Source organism: Tupaia chinensis, unplaced genomic scaffold (assembly GCF_000334495.1).
Source record: "Tupaia chinensis unplaced genomic scaffold, TupChi_1.0 Scaffold000231_1, whole genome shotgun sequence".
In the NCBI taxonomy this organism is placed as follows: domain Eukaryota; kingdom Metazoa; phylum Chordata; class Mammalia; order Scandentia; family Tupaiidae; genus Tupaia; species Tupaia belangeri.
The window spans coordinates 446,960-468,659 of NW_006159706.1; the positions used below are offsets into that span (position 1 = coordinate 446,960).

Here is a 21,700-nt window from a genome sequence, read left to right on the forward strand (position 1 = left end):
AGACCCAGAGGCTTGAAAATCACACTGGGTTTGTGTGTGTCCATGCCCAAAATCCAAAGAGGAGAATGGATTGTGGTGTGACTGTCCCCCCGGGGTGATTTCTCACTTTCCATCTCTCTGTCTCTCTCTCTGGTAAATACATGTGCCCTATGACAAAAACCTAAAAAGATGTTACATATTTCAGTAAGTAAAATTAATGATTAGACCAACGAGACCACTTCTTTAGTTGTTCATACAAACCAGTAAATCCCTTCCCTGGTTCTTAGCCTTACTGTGACACCACAGTCCACCCTTGGGCACAGTTCCGTATTCTTGCAGCTTCCACAGTAATACAGGTAGCATGCAGATTCTCAGCTCCTAGTCATTATTTTAAAAACTCCTACTGGGGCCGACAGGTGGTGTGTTAGTTAAGGTGCTGGACTCCCACATGGCTGACCATGGTTTGAGTCCTGGACCTGGTGGCTTTCTCTCTGTCTCTGTCTGGTTAAATTTAATAATAATAAATTAAATAAATAATAAACTTTAAAAGTTTCTTCTAAAACCTATAAATTTGAGCTCAAAATCTGTGTTTGACATAGAGAAAATTAAAAGTAGAATAACAATGGGGCTGGCAGGTGGCGTGGTGGTCAAGGATGCTGGACTCCCACATGGCCAACCATGGTTTGAGTCCCAGGCTTGGCAGCTTGCTTTCTCACTCTCTCTCCCTCTTGCTCTGTCCCTCTCTGGGCAAAGTAAAAATAAATAAAGTTAGGGACCAGCAGTTGGCATAAGGGCTATGTTGCTGGACTCCCATGTGGTCGACCGTGGTTCGAGTCCCAGACCTGGTGGCTTGAACTCATGCCGGGCACACGTCTGTGCATGCCGAAGATCCCAAGAGGAGAATGGGAAGAGAAGGGATTGCGTCATGGCCATCCCCCCGGGGGGTGATTTTTTGCTTTCTGTCTCTCTGTCTGTCTCTGTCTTTCTGGTGAGCACACGTGCCCTATAGCAAAAACCTCTCAAATAAATAAAGTTAAATAATTATTTTTAAAAATATTTAATTTTATTTATTTATTCATTTATTTTAATGTGACCATATAGAGACAGAGAGAGAGAGAAAGTGAGAAAGCAAGTCGCCAGGTCCAGTACTTGAACCACGTTTGGCCATGTGGGAGTGTTCAGCGCCCCAACCACCACGCCACCTGCTGGTCCCTGAATAAAATAATTTTTTTTTTAAAAAGAATAATAGGATAGAAAGGCAGACTTCTCTGAATTAATTTTCTGAAGTTCATCAATATGACACTTACTCCCCTCTCAGACTCTTCTCAAAGTGATTCTAGGATTTTCTTGATGAAAATAGTGAGAGTATTGCTAGAAGAATTGTAACAGAATTTTGCCATATCCTGTCACATTGTTTTCTCAGATGATGGTACATAAGATTTTTGGTGGCACACCATGAATACTTTTAATTTCAAAAGTGACCTATTTATTTTGATAGAAGGCAGAACAATAATTAGCACCTAAAGCTGTATTATGTGTTTTATATGTTAAATAAAATTCCTTGGAAGGCTAAAAATCCTGAGTCCTTTTAAAAAATATTAAGTAAAACTGGATATAGTAAAACCTGTTAAGGAAGCACACAAATACTGTTTGAGAAGCATTGCCTTTGTATGTTTATTTTGTGTTTGTGTGACGGGTAACAGTATTGCTCTGATTAATTAATACTGATACAAATTAAAAGCTTTAGACCATAAAACCAAGATGACTAATTACAGGTTATTGCCTATAGGATTTCTGATCATTTATTTAAAAAACTTTTTATATTTGGAACATGACTTCTAATATAATCTTGATTATAAAATACGTTATTTTTGGACCAGCCTGTGGTATGGTGGTTAAGGTAGCTGAGTCCCACAGAACCACTTGCACGGTTCAAGTCATGGACCTGATGGTTTGAGAAACCCAAGTGGCATGTGGGCATGTGTGCCCAAAATTATGAAAGTGGAGAAAGATGGAGGAGAAGGGATTGCAATGTGACCATTTCCCATAAGGGGGGAGGGGTGCTTTCTTACTTCTCCCTCTCCCCCTGTATACCCTCTGGCAAAAAACTAAAAAACAAAACCAAACAAAACTAAAATAAAATAAATATTTTTCACTATTATAGCCCCTCCTAGGGATATAATATGCTACTAGTTTAAGGTCTAAGCTTATTTGGTTTCTATGCATTAAGTTTATTTATAAGCTTTCTCTTCACTATGAATTAACTCGATATTGAATAAAATGAAAAGGTGTGACCCCCAAAAATGTCCTACATTTCTAAGTTCATATGCTGCTGAGTCAGTGAAGAGCTGTAGCTTAAGGTTTTCTCACATTTGTAGTCACACGCCTTCTCCCGAGTATGGATCTTCCTGTGTTGATTAAGGTGTGCACTCTGACTAAAGGCTTTCCCACATTCGGTACATTTATAGGGCTTCTCTCCCGTATGAGTTCTTTCATGCTGATTTAGATGGGTCCTCTGGCTGAAGGCTTTGCCACAGAAACTGCACTCGTAAGGTTTCTCTCCAGTATGAAGTCTGTGATGTTCAGTAAGGGACGTGATGCGGCTAAAGGCTTTTCCACATTGATTGCACTTGTAGGGCTTCTCTCCGGTATGAATCCTCAGATGTTGAGTGAAGGATGAATGTTGACGGAAGGCTTTCCCACAGTCATTGCATATAAAAGGTTTTTCTCCTGTGTGAATTCTCTGATGCTGAATAAGATGGATCCTCTGGCTGAATCTTTTGCCACATTCATCACACTTATAGGGCTTCTCTCCTGTAAGGACTATCTGGGATGGGGTAAGAGATGAGTTGTGGCTAAAGGCCTTTCCATAGTCACTGGGTTTCTCTCGGGTAGGAATATGACTAGTAAGAAGAATATGTTGATTGAAGATTTTTCCACACTCACTATATTCATAGGGGTTCTCCCTTACATAGTTTCCCTGATAGTAAATCAAGCCTGAATTATGTCTGTTGCTATTTGCTTGTGTGACAGAATTAAAGGGTATTTTAATAGAAGGAATTCTCTGATGCAGAATAAGGTTTGAGTTCAGATTACAGTTTTCTACAAACTTATTACGGTCAAGGCTTCTCTCTTGTGTGATCTTTTTGTGGAGGAAAGACACTTGTCCCACATGAGTCTGCTGGTTTTCTTGGTTAAACTCTAATTGGTAGTCAAAGTCCCAGATACCTCCCAAGATGGAGTACCAGAAACTGTCTCCTGTTATTCTTGCCATTATCATGTCATGGGTTTGATTTTCAATGGAAATATTCTGGTTTGGAGTTGACTTTGTGATTTCAGGTCTGTTCTCTCCATCTAAAAGAAATTCAGAACATATAAAAACTTTCCAATATGTTTTAACTTTGAAAAAGAAATTGTTGCATAATAAACTACTAAATGAAACTCAGGGTAATGTGTACAAGGCATATGTGATACTGAAAAGTTTTTAAATATGGCCATGTAACAAAGGGAAAGAATATATAAGGGTGTTGACCAACAGTGAACAGGGGAAAGTTGTTACTTTTTGCTATAGGGCACATGCACTTTGCAGAAAAAGAGAAAGTTAAAAAGCAACCCCCAGGGTGATGGCCACATCACAATCCCTTCTCCATTTCTCCTCTTGAGATTTTGAGCTTGCACACGCACATGCCTGGAGTGTTTTTTAAGCCACTGGGTCCAGGTCTTAAATCACACCGTGGGCCAGGTACAATCCAGTTGCCTTAACTGCCTTAACCAACACACCACAGGCTGCCTAAACAGAGGAAAATTGTAAAACATCTATGATAATCATTTTTAAAAAAAGAGAGATCACTCAGGAGTATCCATGGTTGAAAGGAGATGGACAGGACAAGAACTATCAGAGAAAAGTCTGTGTTCAGAGAGGAACAACAACTTAGACAAGGAAGGTCTGAGTTCAGGCCCTAGGAAAACTCATCTGTAGATTACTCTGTTTTAATCACACCTATTTGTTTATTCAAAAAGTACTTCTTTCTATTTTTAATCTTTTATTTAAAATGATAAAACTAGTATTTATAGTCACATTCAAATACTGTGGAGATGCTACCCTCTAGAAATAATATTGTTAATAGAAATGATCATTGTTAATAGCTAGAAAGGCTATCTTGCCGGATTTTTCCTATGTTTACACAAATATACATATAAGCCATATTTGAACAAGCATTACTCATGGATAAAGGTAAAAGTAAAAATTCATTCTGGCCTCCCACCACTTCCTTAAACTTCATTCAGTGGGAGTATTCGGATCTGAGCAGGCCCACAGTTTCCCCCTTAAAGCTCAGGCAATGGATACTCCTAATGTTACATGAAGTCACATGCTCAGTATCTACTTAGTGTAATAGTCAAAACTCCAATTAATTTCTCTTCCCTCCTCAGGTCTGTTACAAAAAGACTCGTGTCCCTTCCTTCAGCCTGCCTCTTCCTCTGCTCTGTTCTCTTCATGTTGACCATGTCCCCTGCTCTACTCTCTGTCTGCTAGTCTCTTCCTTGCCTCTACTCTCTTACTTCTTTCCCCACTTTATTTCCCCACTCACTTCTTCCCTCACTTACTAACCTTTGTTTAGTTCCCATCTAACAAGAGTTGTTCAGTGGGGGCTGTGTGGAGGGAGGAGAGATTAAGTGAGGTCAATTTTTGTGTGGCTGGGTGACTTCATAGTCTTGGCTTAGATGGATTCACTTCGGGGAACATTTATAATTCTCGAGAAATTCTCCCCACGCCATGTGCATTTCCATGATCTACGTAGATGCATCTTTATTCCAGGCATTGATTCTGTTGCGTCATTGGGAAAGTCATGACACATTTTTGCATAGAAAAACATGTTAGGACTTTCCTGACGACCTAGTATTTGACAAGATCCAGGACCACACTGGCTGACACTTGAGAAACATTCATGATACCTTCCCCCAGCAAACTCAGGTAGTGGAAAGTGATCTAACTTGTCAGCTTCTCTTGGCTTACCCAGCAAAGCCATTCATTAGCTGGCCTTGGGTGAGAATCTGCTTAGGGTTTCTTTTCTTTTCTTTCTTCTCCTACTTTTTTTTTTTTTTAAAGAGAGATTTTTTGAAATAGGGTGCATGTGCTTGCCAGAGAGACAGAGAGAGACAGGGAGACAGAAAGTGAGCAATCACCCCCCCAGGGGGGATGGTCATGCCACAATCCCTTCTCTCCATTTTCCTCTCGGGATTTTGGGCATGCACGCTCACATGCCCAGTGTCAGTTTCAAGCCAGCGGGTCTGGGGCTCGAACCACGGTTGACTATGTGGGTTGCAGCAATATAACCATTACATCATCTGCTGGGCCCTGTTTTAGCTTTCTTGTATGAGGGGCATACACTAGTTTTGTCTTCCAACCACAGGGAAAATATATCAAAACTATCTGAATAGTCCCACTGAAACTAGGCAGCCATATAATTATTATCTTAATTGGGACCCTTGATGGTAAAAGGGTCACATTGATAATTATGTCAGAAACTAGCATAGGCTAACTGGAGGGAATCTGATCACTGTATTTTGACTCAACCATTGCTATATTTCCTTCTACATCTTTCCTTAAAGAGGTTAAAGATTCACAACATAGTTCTCACCTAAGAAACTTCTTCATCAATTTCCTAAAAAAAGGTTCCTAATAGATCTGTTTTTATATCCCTGATCTGGCTGGCTGAGGGGAGCAGGTCGCGAGGCTGTTTCCTATGCTCATAGACATGGGACAGTTGCCACACTTACTCAGTAGGCAGGTACCTTCCACTCTGAAAGACGACGATTCTAACAAATACTCATATATAAGTAAGTATGTGCATATATTTATACATATATAGTTTTATTTTTAAGCCAAAACAGGATAATAGTTTACATTTAGCTTGTATGACTTTGTTTTTCATTTAAAATTCTTTCTAAAGTGAGTATACATAGATCTGCCTCATGCCTTTGCAAAAATAAAAAATCTAATATGAACTGATTTTTTTCACTGGCTTTTGTATTCTTTAAATCTGAGGGGAAGATTTTTGGAGCATACTCCATTGCATGGTTCAGAAGTGACTACTTCCCCTCACTGACTAGGAAATGGCCACATGCTTGCTTCTCACCTGGAGGAGGGTCCAGTGGGCTGTCTCTCTCTATCGTCCACTGCTCTTCTTGCTCCAATTGAGTAATCACCTCTGGCTTATAAAGTTGTTGCCCTATTCATAGGAAAGATATATATCTCAGGAGTTTATACTAGGAACAAAAATCTCACTTCAAATCCACTTCCAAACATTTCAGTCTTTAAGGCCCCTGGATTTGGAAAGGGGAGGTTTCAGAGGCAACAAATAAAGCTACCCATCTCACTCAGCGAAGTCAAGACCTATCACATCAGAAGAAAGAGCAGGAAACTAAGGTCTCTGTCTTCAAAACTGATCGACTTTTTCTGTCCTAGCTTAAACTATATTCACAAAAGCTCTGGAGGCTTTTACTGCTTAGGAAAATAAACCCATTTGAGTGGTTTCCAACTTCACAGGGACACCATCCGTACCCAGTGCGACCAGATTTCTATAGTTCTCCAGCATTACGTCTCGGTAGAGGTTCTTCTGAGCCGGGTACAGCTGGTCCCACTCCTCTCTGGTGAAATCCACAGCCACATCCTGGAATGTCAGTGATCCCTGAAACAGCAAGCATATTGTGGTTTAGTCAGCAACTGTTCCTACAAGGGCCCTCGGGGAAGGGGTGAGAGTGTACACTACACAAAGGTTAGGTGTCTACACTGCTGTGCTGAATCTTCAGGACTGAGTAATCGAGAGGTCGAACTCTTTCCTTTTTTTTTTTTTTCTTAAAGACAGGGTCTCAGGACCAGCAGATGGTGTAATGGTTACATTGCTGGACTCCTATGTAGTTGACTGTGGTTTGAGTCCCGGACCTGGTGACTTAAAACTCATGCCAGGCATGCGTGTGTGACCAAGATCCTGAGAGAATAGAGGAGGAGGGATTGCAGTGTGGCCATTCCCCGGGGGGATGACTTCTTACTTTCTGTCTCTCTGTCTCTCCAGTGAGTGCACATGCCATATAGCAAAAAATCTCTCTTAAAAAAAAAGAAAAAAGACAGGGTCTCGTGTTGGGATCTTCCTGCCTCAGCCTTCCAGCTGGAATGACAGGCTTACAGCACTATGCCCAGATCTTCTTTTTAAAAATTGTATCTGTTAGTATTTTTAATTTTCCACAGGGCATGTGCACTCACCAGAAAGAGATGGAAAGAGAAAGTGAGAAAGCAAGTCACCAGGTCTGGGACCTGAACCACAGTTGGCTATGTGGGAGTCCAGATCCCCAACCACCATGCCACCTGCTGGCCCCAGATCTTTTTAGACAGGGTCTTGCTATATTGGCCAGGCCAGCCTGGAGCCCATGGTCTTCCTGGCTTAGTCTCTTGATTTTGCTAAGAGTACAAGTGCACAGCATCGCCTGGCCATTGTTTGGATCAGGAATCAAACCTGGTCCTCCTGTGCAGTCCCAGCTTGCAAAGCAAAATGTCTCAGTAGCATATGTGCCACCATCACTGGGCCTGGGTCAAACTTTTTAAAACAATAATTAGTACCTATTTATCATCTTTGAAGACCTGTAAGAATGTGCATGACATAATTTTTGCTTATAAGTTTTTTATAGTTTGTTGCAAAGGAAAGACTCTCATCTAAACTTCCCCCCCTCCCCCGCTATGGGTCATGTGTGCTTGCCAGAGAGACAGAGGGAGAAGGCAAGAAATCATCTCCTGGGGGGATGACCATGCCGCAATCCCTTCTCCTTCATTCTCCTCTCTGGATTTTGGGCACACACGCACACACGTCCAGCATGAGTTTCAAGCTGCCCGGTCTGAGACTCAAACTGTGGTTAACTATGTGGGAGTCCAGTGACTTAACCATTATGCCGTCTGCTGGTTCCACTCATCTAAACAACTAAAAAACTATAGTATGGGACATTCATTCTAGAAACGAATTCAGGATGTGTTGAAACTGGCATCTTGTGTAAATCCTTAACAGATTTTTTTATGGTTTGGACAGAACAGTAGAGAAGATATTCTAATAGTTAAGAGAAATAAGGCATGGGGTCAGCAGGTGGTATGTTGGTTAAAGAGCTGGACCCCACATGGCTGACCACAATTCTAGCTCTGAACCTGGTGGCTTGAAAATCATGCTGGGCACATGTGGGTGCATGCCCAAAATCCCAAGAGGAGAAGGGAGGAGAAGGGATTGTGGCATGGCCATCACCCTTGGGAACTGAATCCTGATGGTCATATGGCTTCCAGTATTGCACAGCATTGCACTATGGCTGCACACCCATAGCTGAGCCCCATCCACTAATACTTCCTGCCTGAATTAATCATTATTATGGCTGCCAAATGGTAGTTTTCTAATTCTATCATTCTTTACACATTATTAGTTGCCTTTTTTTTTTCCTAATGCCAAATAGCACATGCATGAGAGAGAGATAGCTCTTCCCCAGTGGGCTTTGTCACCTGCATTCCCCTTTCCTCCATCCCTCTTTTCCATTGGGATCCTGGGCACATGTGCACATGCATCTGGCCTGGTTTTCACACTGCCAGGGCCAGGATTCTAACCACAGTCACCCAAATGGGATCTGATTCTCTCCACATAGCTTTTAACCACACTGTACTATAGGTTGGCCCTCATAGTTGACTTTCTACTCTGATGAAGGGGTTCTCCTTCTCATTCATTTATTTCTATCAGTGTGGATTTATGGGTGGTTGTTTTATTTGATAAATTATAATCCTTCACTATCACTGATTTAATGTTAAGGCTGTCTTAGATGTAGCCAGAAGCCCCTTCAAACTGATTTCTATGTCTTTTTGAAAGGCCTCCTTTTTTAAATTTGTCAGAGGGTGTGTGTGTGCGCTTGCCAGAAAGGACAGAGACAGGGAGAGAGGGAAAGGAAGAAAGCACCCTTTCATGGGGAATGGTCATGTTGCAATCCCTTCTCCATTTCTCCCTCCTTCTGGGATTTTGGGCATACATGCAGATGCACCTGGTATATATTTCAAGCCACTGGGTCTAGAGCTAAAACCACGGAGTCAGCCTTTGGGGATCTAGCCACCACAACCACCATGCTGCTGACAGGTTCCCTATCATTCTTTGAGTACTCCTTTACTTTTTGGGAAAGAAAATTTTTGTTTTTGTTTTAAGAGAGATTTTTGCTATAGGGAACGTGTACTTGCCAAAGAGACGGAGAGACAGAAAGCAAGAAATCACTCCCCAGGGAGGGTGGCTACACCGCAATACTTTCTCCTCCATTCTCCTCTCCTCTTGGGATTTTGGGCACACACCCGCACACACATCTGGTGTGAGTTTTAAGCCACCAGGTCTGGGGCTTGAACTGTGGTCAACTACATAGGAATCCAGCGACATAACCATGATGCCATCTTCTGGTCTCAAGAAAGACGACCTTTCAAGGTTCATCTTGTACTTTCCTTGCTCCAAGCCTGGAATCAGCCTTTCTTCCAAGGATCCCTGATTCCTTTGAATGAAGAATGGCACTGAAAAATCAAGATCTGGCACTAGGTGTATACAATGCTATGAGAGAGTCATTGCTCCTAGGCCCTCTCAGCAATCAGATCTGGAAAACAGGGGTGTGTATACATATTTAATCACATAAACATGCACTCACACACAAAACCACACACATAGGTACAACTGCAACTCTATATCCATTTCTTTTTTTTTTTTTTTTTTAAGAGAGATTTTCACTATAGGGTGTATGCATTTGCCAGAGAGAAAGAAAGCAAGAAATCACCCCCCAGATGGCCACACTGCAGTCCCTTCTCCTCTCAGGATTTTGGGCACATACACACACATGCCGGCATGAATTTTAAGCCGCTGGGTCCCAGACTATGGGGAGTCCAGAGACATAACCCTTATGCCACCTGCTGGTTCCAATATCCACGTCTATATATAGCTTCCTGTATTAAAAACAATGAGTTCACATGGGTACCTCTAACTCTACTCTAGCACAGCAGGATTCATTCTATCCATTCTTCGAATATGTAATTCCCTCTGTGACCATGAGACACCTGGCTCTCAGTATCCATAATGCATTTACTTATTTGTCATAGAATGTAAAAAAATTGGTTTTAGAGGTTTACTGCCTCTACATAAAAGTAGCCTAAAAGAGTTCAATATTGCTTTAAGCCTGAGGGCATTCACTCCAAATACTTGCTTTCAAAAGATAGTTCCATCTGGCTTTCTTTGGTGTCATTGTATCAATCACTTGAGATACAGTTTAATCCATTTGTTTCTATTCACAAACAATTTTTGGTCCTTCTCCTATCCTTCTGATATCCTTCAGGTATCATATCTTTTTTTAATGCTTTCTCTCTGTGTCACCTATGAACTAAAGAAACAGTTATTTGCCCCGGAACGTATGTACCCTGTGGGAAAGGCACAGGAACAACCACTGGAGACATTGCCACTCAAGCAGACAGCAGGCCACAGTGATTCTGAATGAACTGAGCTGGGCACATGCTGCCAGTTCCATACTTAGGACTCAGGCCTACTTAACTCCTGCAGCTAGGAGTTGTTCTCTGATCCTCGGCTCCACTCTCCTGGCTCCACTCTCCTGGCTCCACTCTCCTGGCTTTCGGTTCTGCCCTGAGTTAGCTTACCTTTTCCATAAAAAGTAGCTGTTTGGAGCTGAGTAGTTTTCTCAGCCTGCTTCCCGCCCACTCAAGTGTGACGATTCAAAGGCCTTTTTCATTTATACTGTCACTGTTCTTTTCATTTTCTTTCTTTTTTCTAAATAAAGTTGATTTATTTCTTTCATGACAGAGTCAGAAAGACAAGTACTCCTGACAGGGTCTCATGCTGTGACACTCCCAGCCTCTCCCAGACAGCTGACACACATCTGCCTGACAGGATCACTGGCACATTCATGCATATGCCTGTCATGTGCAGGTGGCCTGGGAACCAAACCCTGATCTTCCTTCCATATGCCTTACAGCATTGTAGACCATTTGCCTGTTCATTTTAAGCTAATAAAATTGTTTTTTAAATTTACCAATTATAATCCAAGTACCCTACATAAAAGCTACACCCACAATACTCTGAGATAAGCCCTTCTCTCCTTTGGGTTCCCCGTGAGACTGCTATGTTAAACTTCAGTACAAATTTTTAGAAGCCATGTGTTTAACAGAGGATAGGTCCTAAGGAGGCACTGTGTTAGATCTTTCTGAAGTTGTAACAAAGTTGCAAAGCCCACCTTGCATTTGCTCTTCATAGTGATTTCTGTCTGTGGCTAGTATAGGTGTGAATGAGAAAGCTTCATTTTCATACTCAGTAAATCCTTTAATATAATACTGGCTCCTTTATATTTAATAGTTCTTTATTTAGTTTATCTTTTTTTTCCTTACATTTTACTTTCGGTGGCCAGAAGCTGCCAGCTGGCACTTTCAATTCAATCTTCTATCTGAAAAATCTCCTTAGTTAGGTAAATTCATTACGTACAGCCACTGTTTTCCTTGTTAGTGAAGGGGATAATGTCACCTGACATTTCTTCTTTGCAGGTCCCTTTTCTTCTAGCTTCTAATAACATTTTCCTTACTATCCTTTAAGCCCTGACAAAATACCCTTTTGGTTTCTACTAATTCTCCTTGAAGCTCTTTATGACTTAATCAATGGCTCTTTCCTTTCCATCTTCTGCCCATCATTCAATCCCAAAGGGAATGCCATATAGTTTAGGGTTTTGGTACAGGTATCAAAATCTGTAACAGTTACCTACTGCTGCATAACAAACCACCTCAAAATTTGAGGATGAAAACAACAAGTATCTGGGCTAGCAGGTGGCATGGTGGTTAAGGATGCTGGACTCCTACATTATTGACTGCAGTTCTAGTCCTAGACTTGGCAGCTTGCTTTTTTACTTTCTATGTCTCTCTCTCTCACTCACTTTGTTCTTCTCTGGTCAAATTAAAACACATTAAGTTAAATAAAATTATTTTTTAAAAAACCCAGCAACTATCAATTCTTTTGCTCACAAATCTGCACTATGGGACTTAGTGTGGACAGCTTGCTTCCTGATTTATATGGCTGCATCTGGAAAGGCCTGACTGGGGAATAGAGGATCCACTTTCAAGCTGGTTTGCTCACTTGGTTGGCAGGTTGCTGCTGGCTTTTAGCTGAAAGCTCAGCTAGGGCTGTGGGCCTTGGTTCCTTTCCTGTGAAATTCTCTCTGGGTTTCTTCATGGCAAGGTGACTGGGTTTCAAGTGAGCATCCCAAGAGATTGACATAGAAGTCTTACTGCCTTGTATCATCTGCCTTGAAAGTCACATAGCTTTGCTTCCACGAGTCACAGGCTCCACATGACAGTCTCTTATTGTCCTTGCTCTTGTTCAGGGCTTATTTCCTGTCTGAAATGGCCACCAGTCCTCTTTAATCTCTGAATCCTGTCTGCTGTTATCAGCACATGTTACAACTCTCCTTTGTTCATAAAGCCCTCCCTCTCCCAAACTCAATGAGATTTCTCTTTCTCTAAGCACCTATTGTATTTCTGTCTTTTGCATTCATAGCCGCATCCAACATTATATGTTTTTGAATATTACTTGGGTAAAGTGGGCTTTAAAATAATCACCTCTGGGACAGCCAGTGGTGTGGTGATTAAAGTGGCTGGATCCCACATGGTCAACTTCGAAGTTTGAGTCCTGGACCTGGCAGCTTGAAAAAACATTTTGGGCAGCGTGTTTGTGTGTGTGTGTGTATGTGTGTGTGTGTTTGCGCATGCCCAAAATCCTGACAGAATGGGGGAAAAGGGACTGTGGCATAGCCATCCTCCACCAGTGGGTGATTTCTCACTTTCCCTCACTCTGTCTGTCTCTGTTTCCACTGAGTGCACATACCTTAAAAAACTAAAAGCAAACAAACAAAAACCCTCCAATGAGTGTACTGGCTACCTAAAGATAATGATTATCTTATATAATTGGAAGAATAATAGTCCTCCTGTCTGGAGCAATTGAGACTGGTATCTGATGTGACAAACAAAAAATCTGGTTAAATTAGAGATCATAAAAGATACTGTAAACATTTTATTTTAAAACATATAAATGTATATTTATTCTCTCATCTTTTGACTTTGAAACTAAGTCTTTTTCATGAGAGTGATTTTAATAACTGGGTGCCTGTGCACTCATGCATAAGCCTCTGCATCATTGAAGTGGCATAAGCAAATGATACCTTGGAAAATACCATATCATTTGAATCCCCTGAGATTTTAATGACTTCTTCATATTTTTTGCTCAAACATAATTGGTTAGCAATTTTTGAAAAAGTAACTGGCATTTATCAAGTCTTTCCAAAGCATTCAACTACTTTTCACAGAAATAACTCCCTATCACATTCATATTTCATAAACTTACATAAAACATAATCAAATTATAGAATTATAACAAGCTTAAACAAGTTTGGAAGAGATAAAATAGGCTACCGATAAACAATAACTTGTGGTAGCAGATATCCTAAGGCATATTTAATAATCTAATTAGCTCTAAGCAGTCACAGTGACCTGGGTATCATTCCCAGTGTTTACAGAGAATGTCAAGCATTATTATTTTTTTTTTTTGAGAGGTTTTCGCTATAGGGCGCGTGTGCTCGCCAGACAGAGAGAGACAGAGAGACAGAAAGCGAGAAATCACCCCCCGGGGGGATTGCCATGCCGCAATCCCTTCTCCTCCATTCTCCTCTCGGGATCTTGGGCATGCACGCACACGCGCCCAGAGTGAGTTTTAAGTCACCGGGTCCAGGACATGAACCGTGGTCGACTATGTGGGAGTCCAGCGACATAGCCATTACGCTAACTGCTGGTCCCAAGCATTATTTAAATTCTAGTGAGCTAGGGATCATAAGATGGCATAGTGGTTACGTTGCTGGACTCCCACATGGCCGATCGCAGTTTGAGTCTGGGATCCAGTGGCTTGAAACTCATGCTGGGTACGTGTGTGTGCATACCTAAGATCCCGGGAGGGTGGAGAAGGGAGATTGTGGCATGGCCATCTACCTGGGGGTTGGTTTCTTTCTTTTCCTCTCACTGACTCTGTCTCTCTCTCTCTCTAGTGAGCACATGCACCCTAAGGCAAAAACCTTTACCTAAATAAATCAATAAATTCTAGTGAGCTACATTTTCAAAAAATAATTGTTTAACTAATTAATAATTATTACTTATTTTGCTGTAGGGCATGCATGTTCACCAGAGAGAGAGAGATGGAAAGTGAGAAAGCAAGTCTTCAGGTCTGGCACTCTGAACAGCTATCAGCCATGTGAGAGTCCAGCACCTTAACCACCACACCATTTGCTGGTGAGCAACTTTAAGTAAACAGTGATTAAAAAATAGTCTACAAAATAAAGTATTTTGTTTCTTCAAACATTTAGCACATGAGGCCAGCAGGTGATGTAGTGGTTAAGGGTGCTGGACTCCCACATGGCCGAGCACAGTTCGAGTCCTGGACCTGTGGCTTGCTTTTCTTCTTTCGATGAGTAAACATGACCCCTGATAAATTAAAATCAGCATGTGGCATGGTGGTTAATGGCACTGGATTCCCACATAGCCAAACATGGTTCAAATCCTGAACCTGGTAGCTTGCTTTCTCACATTCTCTCTCTCTCTCTGTCCCTCTCTGGTCAAATTATAAATAAATAAATAAAGTTAAATAAAATATTAAAAAAAAAATTTAGCACACAAGCGAGTCCATGAAACTGAATCTGGTGAAAATGCTGGAAGGAGAAAAGAGTTATAAAGATCTAGATAAAGTTAATGAGAAGCATTATATCATCCATCTGTCACAAGAGTTTCCAGGATTCTAGGTTTTGGGGACTCAGCCCTTCTGTAAACTGAAAAGTAAAAGTGCCCACATTCTGAGAATGATACATTTCAGAGAAGAAAACTGAACTTACTGGAGACCTGACTCTCTGTGATCCATTCTTCCTTTCTCTCTCCTCCACGTGCCCCTCCTGAGAAAGCGCAGCATTCTGAGAAGGCATAACTGGGAAGAAGAGAACGGAAGCATCTTGTTAATGTATGACATTAGGCTTCATTAATTAATTTATTTATTATAATCCTTTCTTTAGAAGTATTAATTTATTTATTTATTTTTCACCATCATCATATTCTTTAATTAAACCAGAGGGAGAGAGACAGGGAAAATGCAAAAGCAAGCCACCAGGCCCAGGACTCAAACTGGTAGGCCATGTGGGAGTCTAGCAGCTTAACCGCCAAGTCACCTGCTGGCCCCACGGCTAAACTTAAATCATGGTGCTTTTGCTTTATGTTGGTATGGCAGATAGCTTACAGAGAAGCCCTCAAAGACGGAAGCCTAACGGCTGGACACCTCGACTGTGACAGCTCTGCTCTACTACACTGGGGAATTCAGTGCAGGACTTCCTCTTCTCTGTGTACCTTTCCACTTGCTATAGCACCTGGGAAGCTTAAGAGAGCTCAGTGGTTTTTAGCCCTGGCTACAGATTTGGTGAAATTAGAAAAGATCCTTTTTTTTTTTTTTTAAATTTTTCTACAAGGCACATGTACTCACTGGACAAAGACAGGAAGTGAGAGAGAGACAGAGTGGGAAAGCGCCCTCTAAGGAGGATGGCCATGCTGCAGTCCCTTCTCCTCCATTCTCCTCTTGGAGAATTTGGGCACATGCACACACACATCAGAGTGTTTTTCAAGTTTCTATGTCTAGAACTCAAACCACGGAGTTGACCACCATGCCTCTGGCTAGTCCCAGAGACACCAATGTTTTATTCCCACTCCCAGAAATTTATATTTACTTGGTCTGGGGAGGACAGCATTTTAAATTGTAGAGCCTCCACGTGATTCTAAGTGCAGATGAGAACTACTGAGCAGAGGTGATGCAGAGAATATATGTTGACGGCCTCTTATTCTTTTTTTTTTTGGAGAGATTTTTCACTGTAGGGCGTGTGCGCTCCCCAGACAGAGAGAGAGAGACATAGAGACAGAAAGCGAGAAATCACCCCCCAGGGGGGATGGTCACACCGCAATCCCTTCTCCTCCATTCTCCTCTCGGGATCTTGGGCACGCATGCACACGCGCCCGGCGTGAGTTTTAAGCCACTGGGTCTGGGACATGAACCGCGGTCGACTACGGGGGAGTCCAGCGACATAGCCATTACACTAACTGCTGGTTCCCACGGCCTCTTATTCTTTATCCCCATACAGGATACATTCAGCCCAAACTGAAACTCCAGAGATCTGCCTCTCTGCTCTACTCTAAGGTGATCCTTTGAATATACAAAGATTTCATTCTTCTTACTTTTCAGAATGTTCACCTCCTTTTTGAGTATCTGGATTCAGTCCTCCACCAGGATTACTACAGCTTTTCGCAGTTCACCAAAGCTTTGTTCTCTTTCTTTTTTTTCTTAAACATTTTATTTAATATTATTATTATTGTTTTAATTTCAAAAGAAATTTAGAGAGATTTTGCTATAGGGTACATGTACTTGCTGGAGAGACATAGAGACAGAAAGTGAGAAATCAGCCCCCAGGGAGATGACCATGCCGCAGTCCCTCCTCTATTGTCCTTTCAGGAGTTTGGGCACACATGTACATGCACCCAGTGTGAGTATCTTTAAGCAGCTGGGTCTGGGACTCAAACCATAGTTGACAACTTGGGACTCCAGTGATGTAATCATTATGTCATCTGCTGGTCCTAATATTATTCTTTTTAAAATTTGCTATAGGGCACACATGCTCACGAGAGAGAGAGAGAGAGAGCGAGCGAGAAAGCGAACTGCCAGGTCTGGGACTCGAACTACACTTGGCCACATGGGAATCTAGTGCCTTAACCACCATGCCACCTGCAGCACCAACTCCCCCTTTGCTCTCTTTCTAGTGTGACAGTCAGGAGATGCACCAATACTAGGAGCATCAGTGTCTTTGTCAGTCTCTGAGAGGTGATTCTCCAGTGCCACATGTAGAGCAGCCAGTCCCACGTATTAAAGGTGCTGGAAGTCTGACGACAGCCTCAGAAGCCAATGGGATATTCACAAGAATGATATTTCATTGCCAGAGGCAGCCACTCTCAGAATCTTGTCTGGCTCTTGCAGAGCTGAGATGTGGGGGCTCTGTGAGATGGCTATTGCTCTCTCTCTCTCTCTCTTTTTTTTTCCTTAAAGACAATTCTTGTACATACTTCACTATGGCATTCAAGACTGCCTTCTGGCAGGAATCTTGTAAGGTACAATTTCAGGTTGAATACTTGTAATGAGATATATCAAGATCAACAGAAAAAATCTAGCAGTTTTGGTCAACTAGGGACCTACAGAGTCTAAAAAGACCTCAAACTACTTATTCATAAAGATAGAGCAAAGTAAAGTATGGCACTCTTTATCTTTTTATTTTTATTTTTAGTTTTTGCTATAGCGTGTGTGCACTCACTGGACAGAAACACGGAGATAGAGGGAAAGTGAGAATTAACACCCCCAAGGGATGCTGCAATCTCCCTTCTCCTCCATGCTCCTCTTGGGACCTTGGGCGTGCACACATATACACCCAGCTTGTTTTTCAAGCTGCTGGGCCCAGGATTTGAACCACATATTTGGCCATGTGGGATGCAGCAACCTTAACCATGCCACTAGCTGGCCTCAGTGGCATTCTTTAAAATAGCCAATAAATACTTTGAGAATTTCTCAAAATTCACACATTACAAAAAGCAGAGAATACTTGGGAACCAGCAGCTAGCGTAATGGCTATGTCGCTGGACTCCCACATAGTTGACCGCGGTTCGCGTCCTGGACCCGGTGGCTTAAAACTCACGCCGGGCACGTGTGTGTGCGTGCCCAAGATCCCGAGAGGAGAATGGAGAAGAAGGGATTGCTGTGTGATCATCCCCTCTGGGGGGTGATTTCTCGCTTTCTGTGTTGTTGGGGGAGTGCAACCGCCCCAAAAAAAAAACCCCCAAAAAAAAAAAAAAAAAAAAAAGCAGAGAATACTTTACCTTAAAAAAAAATTAAAATTAGGGACCAGCAGTTAATGTAATGGCTATGTCACTGGACTCCCATGTAATGTAATTGCCTGCGGTTTGAGTCCCGGATCTGGTGGCTTAAACTCACGCTGGGCGTGTGTGCATGCATGCCTAAGATCCCAAGAGGAGAATGGAAGAGAGGGGATTGCGGCGTGGCCATCCTCCCTGGGGGGTGATTTCTCACTTGCGGTCTCTGTCTTTCTGGTGAGTGTATGCGCCCTAAAGCAAAAACCTCTCAAAAATTTTTTTTAAATAAAAAAACAATTAAAAGACAGTGAGACAGAGAGAGAAATGAAGAGGAGACAAGGAGCACTACCCACTAGAAATGAGTGTGGAGGGGGAAGTCTCAGCAGAAAATCTTCATTTTAAGTCCCTGAAAGCAATATTTCACAGCTGAAGTTCAGGATCCATGTGACGACACCTTCCCTTTTTTTAGTTCTTGAGTTACATCAGGGGAGATTGTTGGCAACACACACCCAGTGAGGTCCTTCACACCTCCTTTCTCAGGTAATACTTTTTTTTTTTTTTTTTGGCTATAGGCCACGTGCACTCACCAGAGAGGGACAGACAAAGAGGGGGAGAGAGAGGAAAAATGAGAAATCACACTCTAGGGAGGATAGCCACCACATTTTCCTCTCCTCTCCATGGTCCTTCTCCTCCAAACCACTGCGCCACCTGCTGGCCCCTCAGGAAACACTTTATCACTGCAATGATTTGCCCAGTAACCCACCTTTACACCTCACCATGATAGTGTTCATCTCCACGAAGGCAGGAACCGGCTCTGTCTTGTTTACCATTCCAATTTCAATGCCCAGTGACTGGCATATAGCATATACTCGACAAGTACTTGCTAAATGAATAAAAGGGATCTGGTATTTGCTTTCCTATTTAAAAAAATGCTTTAACTTTTTATTTCAAATCAATTTTAGACTTATAGGAAAGTGAGAAAGAAATACAGCGTTCCTGTATACCATTTGCCTGCTTGCCCTAAGGTTAATATTTTACATGACCATGACCAAAACCAGGAAATTAACATTGGTACAATTCTATTACCTTGAATTATTTACATTTCACTAGTTTTTCCACTACTGTTTTTCTCTGATCCAGAATCTCACATTACACTTAGCTGTTACTTTTTTTCTGAGTCTCCTCTAATCTCTAATAGTTCCTTTTTTAAAAAATTATTTTATTGATCTTTATTCATTTATTTATTTATTTTAATTTGACCACAGAGGGACAGAGTGAGAGAGAAAGGGAGAAAGTGAGAAGGCAAGCCACCAGGTTCGGGCCTTGAACCATAGTCGGCCATGTGAGTGTCCAGTGTCCTTAACCACCATGCCACCTGCCGGCCCCTCTAATAGTTCCTTAAAATGTCTTTCAAAAATCTGACACGCTTTTTTTTAAGATTTACAAATATTTGACAGGGCCAGATATACAGAGGCAACACAACTGTACCTCCATGCAAAAGGTCCTGGGTTCATATCCTAGGGCCCCAGTGAGTGTGCCAGGTGTTTACGGAAGTGGCTGTGACCCAGGCTGGCTGAGACTGGGAGTGGAATGCTGTATGAGGAACCGACTGGAAGTGTCAATCCGGACCTGCACCTCTCTCTCATGGAATAAATACTTGAATACACTTTTTAAAAAATTGGTGGCATCATACATACTTAATAGGCAAAAGCTGAGAAGTTACAGGTCACAGTACTGAGCGCTACCTCCCTGTTTGGGCCTAGCCTCTAGAGTTCATGCCTATCAATGGCATTTTGATTGTGCAGTAAGATGAAACTTTGTCATTATAATAGAGTGACAGTGCAACACAAGTATGTACCAAATAGCAAGGTAATGAAGTAAACTGCAACACTGTGTCACAATGCATGAGCAACTAACCATGAGTAACATTACTTTGTCTAATAAATGCCTCAGTTCTTATATACTCAATGATTTAAAGGGTCTATTATACATATAGTCTTTTTTAAAAGAATTATTTTATTTTATTTATTCATTTATATATTTTAATTTGAGAGAGGGAGAGAGGGAGGGAAAGTGAGAAAGCAAGCCACCAAGTATGGGACTCAAACCATAGTCAACCATGTGAGAGTGTCCAGCGCCTTAACCACCATGACACCTATTGGTCCCTATACATATAGTCTTAGTACATTTTGTACTACAGTTACCACAAATATACAATATAAGTATTTCAACAATAAAAAACTAAAACAATACAAGTTTCCAACTCCTTTTTGTCTGCTTATACTCTTAAAATTATTTAATTTTATTTATTATTTAAAAATTCACTATAGGGAACATGTGCTCACTAGAGAGCGAGCAAGAGAGAGAGAGAAAGTGAGAAAGCAAGCCACCAGGTCCAGGACTTGAACTGTGATTGGCCATGTGGGAGTCCAGCACCTTAACCACCACAACGCCTGCTGGTCCTGGCTGCTGATACCCTTAACTGTCACCTTAGTTGATACAGAAAAACTGCAATGGCATGTGTTAGTAGATAATATAAATGGTTTGGTCTTGGTTAACAAGAGCTATACTGTGGCTACAGTGAGATTATAATATGTAATCTGCTAAATAAAGATGAAAGCAACTGTGCTCATTTAATCAAGAACAGCCAAATAATAGAGGTGTATAGGATAAGGAATGGGGTGAGGTGGGCATATCCTTTCTGGGCACACCACTCTCTCAGCACTTCTTTTTTTTAAAAAAAGAATTATTTATTCATTTATTTAATTCCATTTGTCATCATTATTATTATTTTCTTTTGAGAGAGATTTTGCTATAGGGTGTGTATGCTCACCAGAGAAACAGAGAGACAGAAAGCAAGAAATCATCCCCCAGGGAGGATGGCCACGCCACAATCCCTTCTCCTCCATTCTCCTCTCAGGATCTTGGGCATGCATGCACACGCCCCCGGCGTGAGTTTAAGCCACCGGGTCCGGGACTCGAACTGCGGTCAACTATGTGGGAGTCCAGCGACATAGCCATTATGCTGACTACTGGTCCCTGCAGTGAAATCATTTAAAATCTACTCTCTGAGCAATTTTGAAATATGTAATACATTATTATTTATTATAATCACTATTCTATGCAAAAGGTCACTAAAGCTTATTCTTCCTAACTGAAATTGTGTATCCTTTCATCAGCATCTTCCCAACCTCCCACACCCTGAGCCTCTGCTTACCACCATTTTCCTCTCTATTTCTCTAAGTTGCTGTTTTTAGATTCCATACATTAACACTATAGACCAATGAAATCATGTAGTATTTTGTCTTTCTGTGCCGGGCTTATTTCACTTAGCAAAATATCTTCCAGTTTCATCCATATTGTTGCAAATGACAAAATTCGCTCCCTTTTAAAGACTGAGTAGTATTCCATTGTATATATGTACCACATATCTTTTTTAAAAAAGAATTGTTTTATTTAATTTTATTTATCATTGTTATTTATTTATTTTAATTTGAGCAGAGAGAGAGACACAGGAAGAGAGGGAAAATGAGAAAGCAAGCTGCCAGGTCCAGGACTTGAGCCACAGTCAGCCATGTGGGAGTCCAGCACCCCAACCACTATGCCATCTGCCGGCCCCTGTACCACATGTCTTTATCCTTTCATCTGATGATGGACACATAGGTTTGTTACCTCCATATCCTGGCTATTGTGATAATGCTT

The 21,700-nt window shown here is 41.6% G+C and overlaps 1 protein-coding gene across 2 annotated transcripts; it reads right to left on the reverse strand.

The window, feature by feature from the left end:
• Window positions 1-2,074: 2,074 nt before the first annotated feature.
• ZNF713 (zinc finger protein 713) lies at window positions 2,075-18,996 on the reverse strand. 2 transcript variants are annotated; one of them, XM_006148098.3, is made up of 5 exons: window positions 18,762-18,993; window positions 14,944-15,032; window positions 6,542-6,668; window positions 6,117-6,209; window positions 2,075-3,333 (listed from the first exon to the last, which is right to left on the reverse strand). In XM_006148098.3, the coding sequence occupies exons 1-5, from the start codon at window positions 18,826-18,828 to the stop codon at window positions 2,288-2,290; spliced, it is 1,422 nt and encodes a 473-aa protein (XP_006148160.1). In that variant the 5' UTR covers window positions 18,829-18,993; the 3' UTR covers window positions 2,075-2,287. The 2 variants fall into 2 exon arrangements, with proteins under 2 accessions (XP_006148160.1, XP_027627489.1); XM_027771688.1 differs by lacking the exon at window positions 6,117-6,209 and having other exon boundaries at window positions 18,762-18,996.
• Window positions 18,997-21,700: the final 2,704 nt, after the last annotated feature.

Coding starts and splice junctions, on each gene's coding strand:
- ZNF713 (XM_006148098.3), bottom strand. CDS start 18,828: ATGGTAAACAAGACAGAGCCGGTTCCTGCCTTCGTGGAGATGAACACT. Junction 6,669..14,943: donor CACAGAGAGTCAGGTCTCCA/GTAAGTTCAGTT, acceptor TTGCTGTTTCAG/GGATCACTGACATTCCAGGA. Junction 6,210..6,541: donor TAGAAATCTGGTCGCACTGG/GTACGGATGGTG, acceptor TCCTATGAATAG/GGCAACAACTTTATAAGCCA.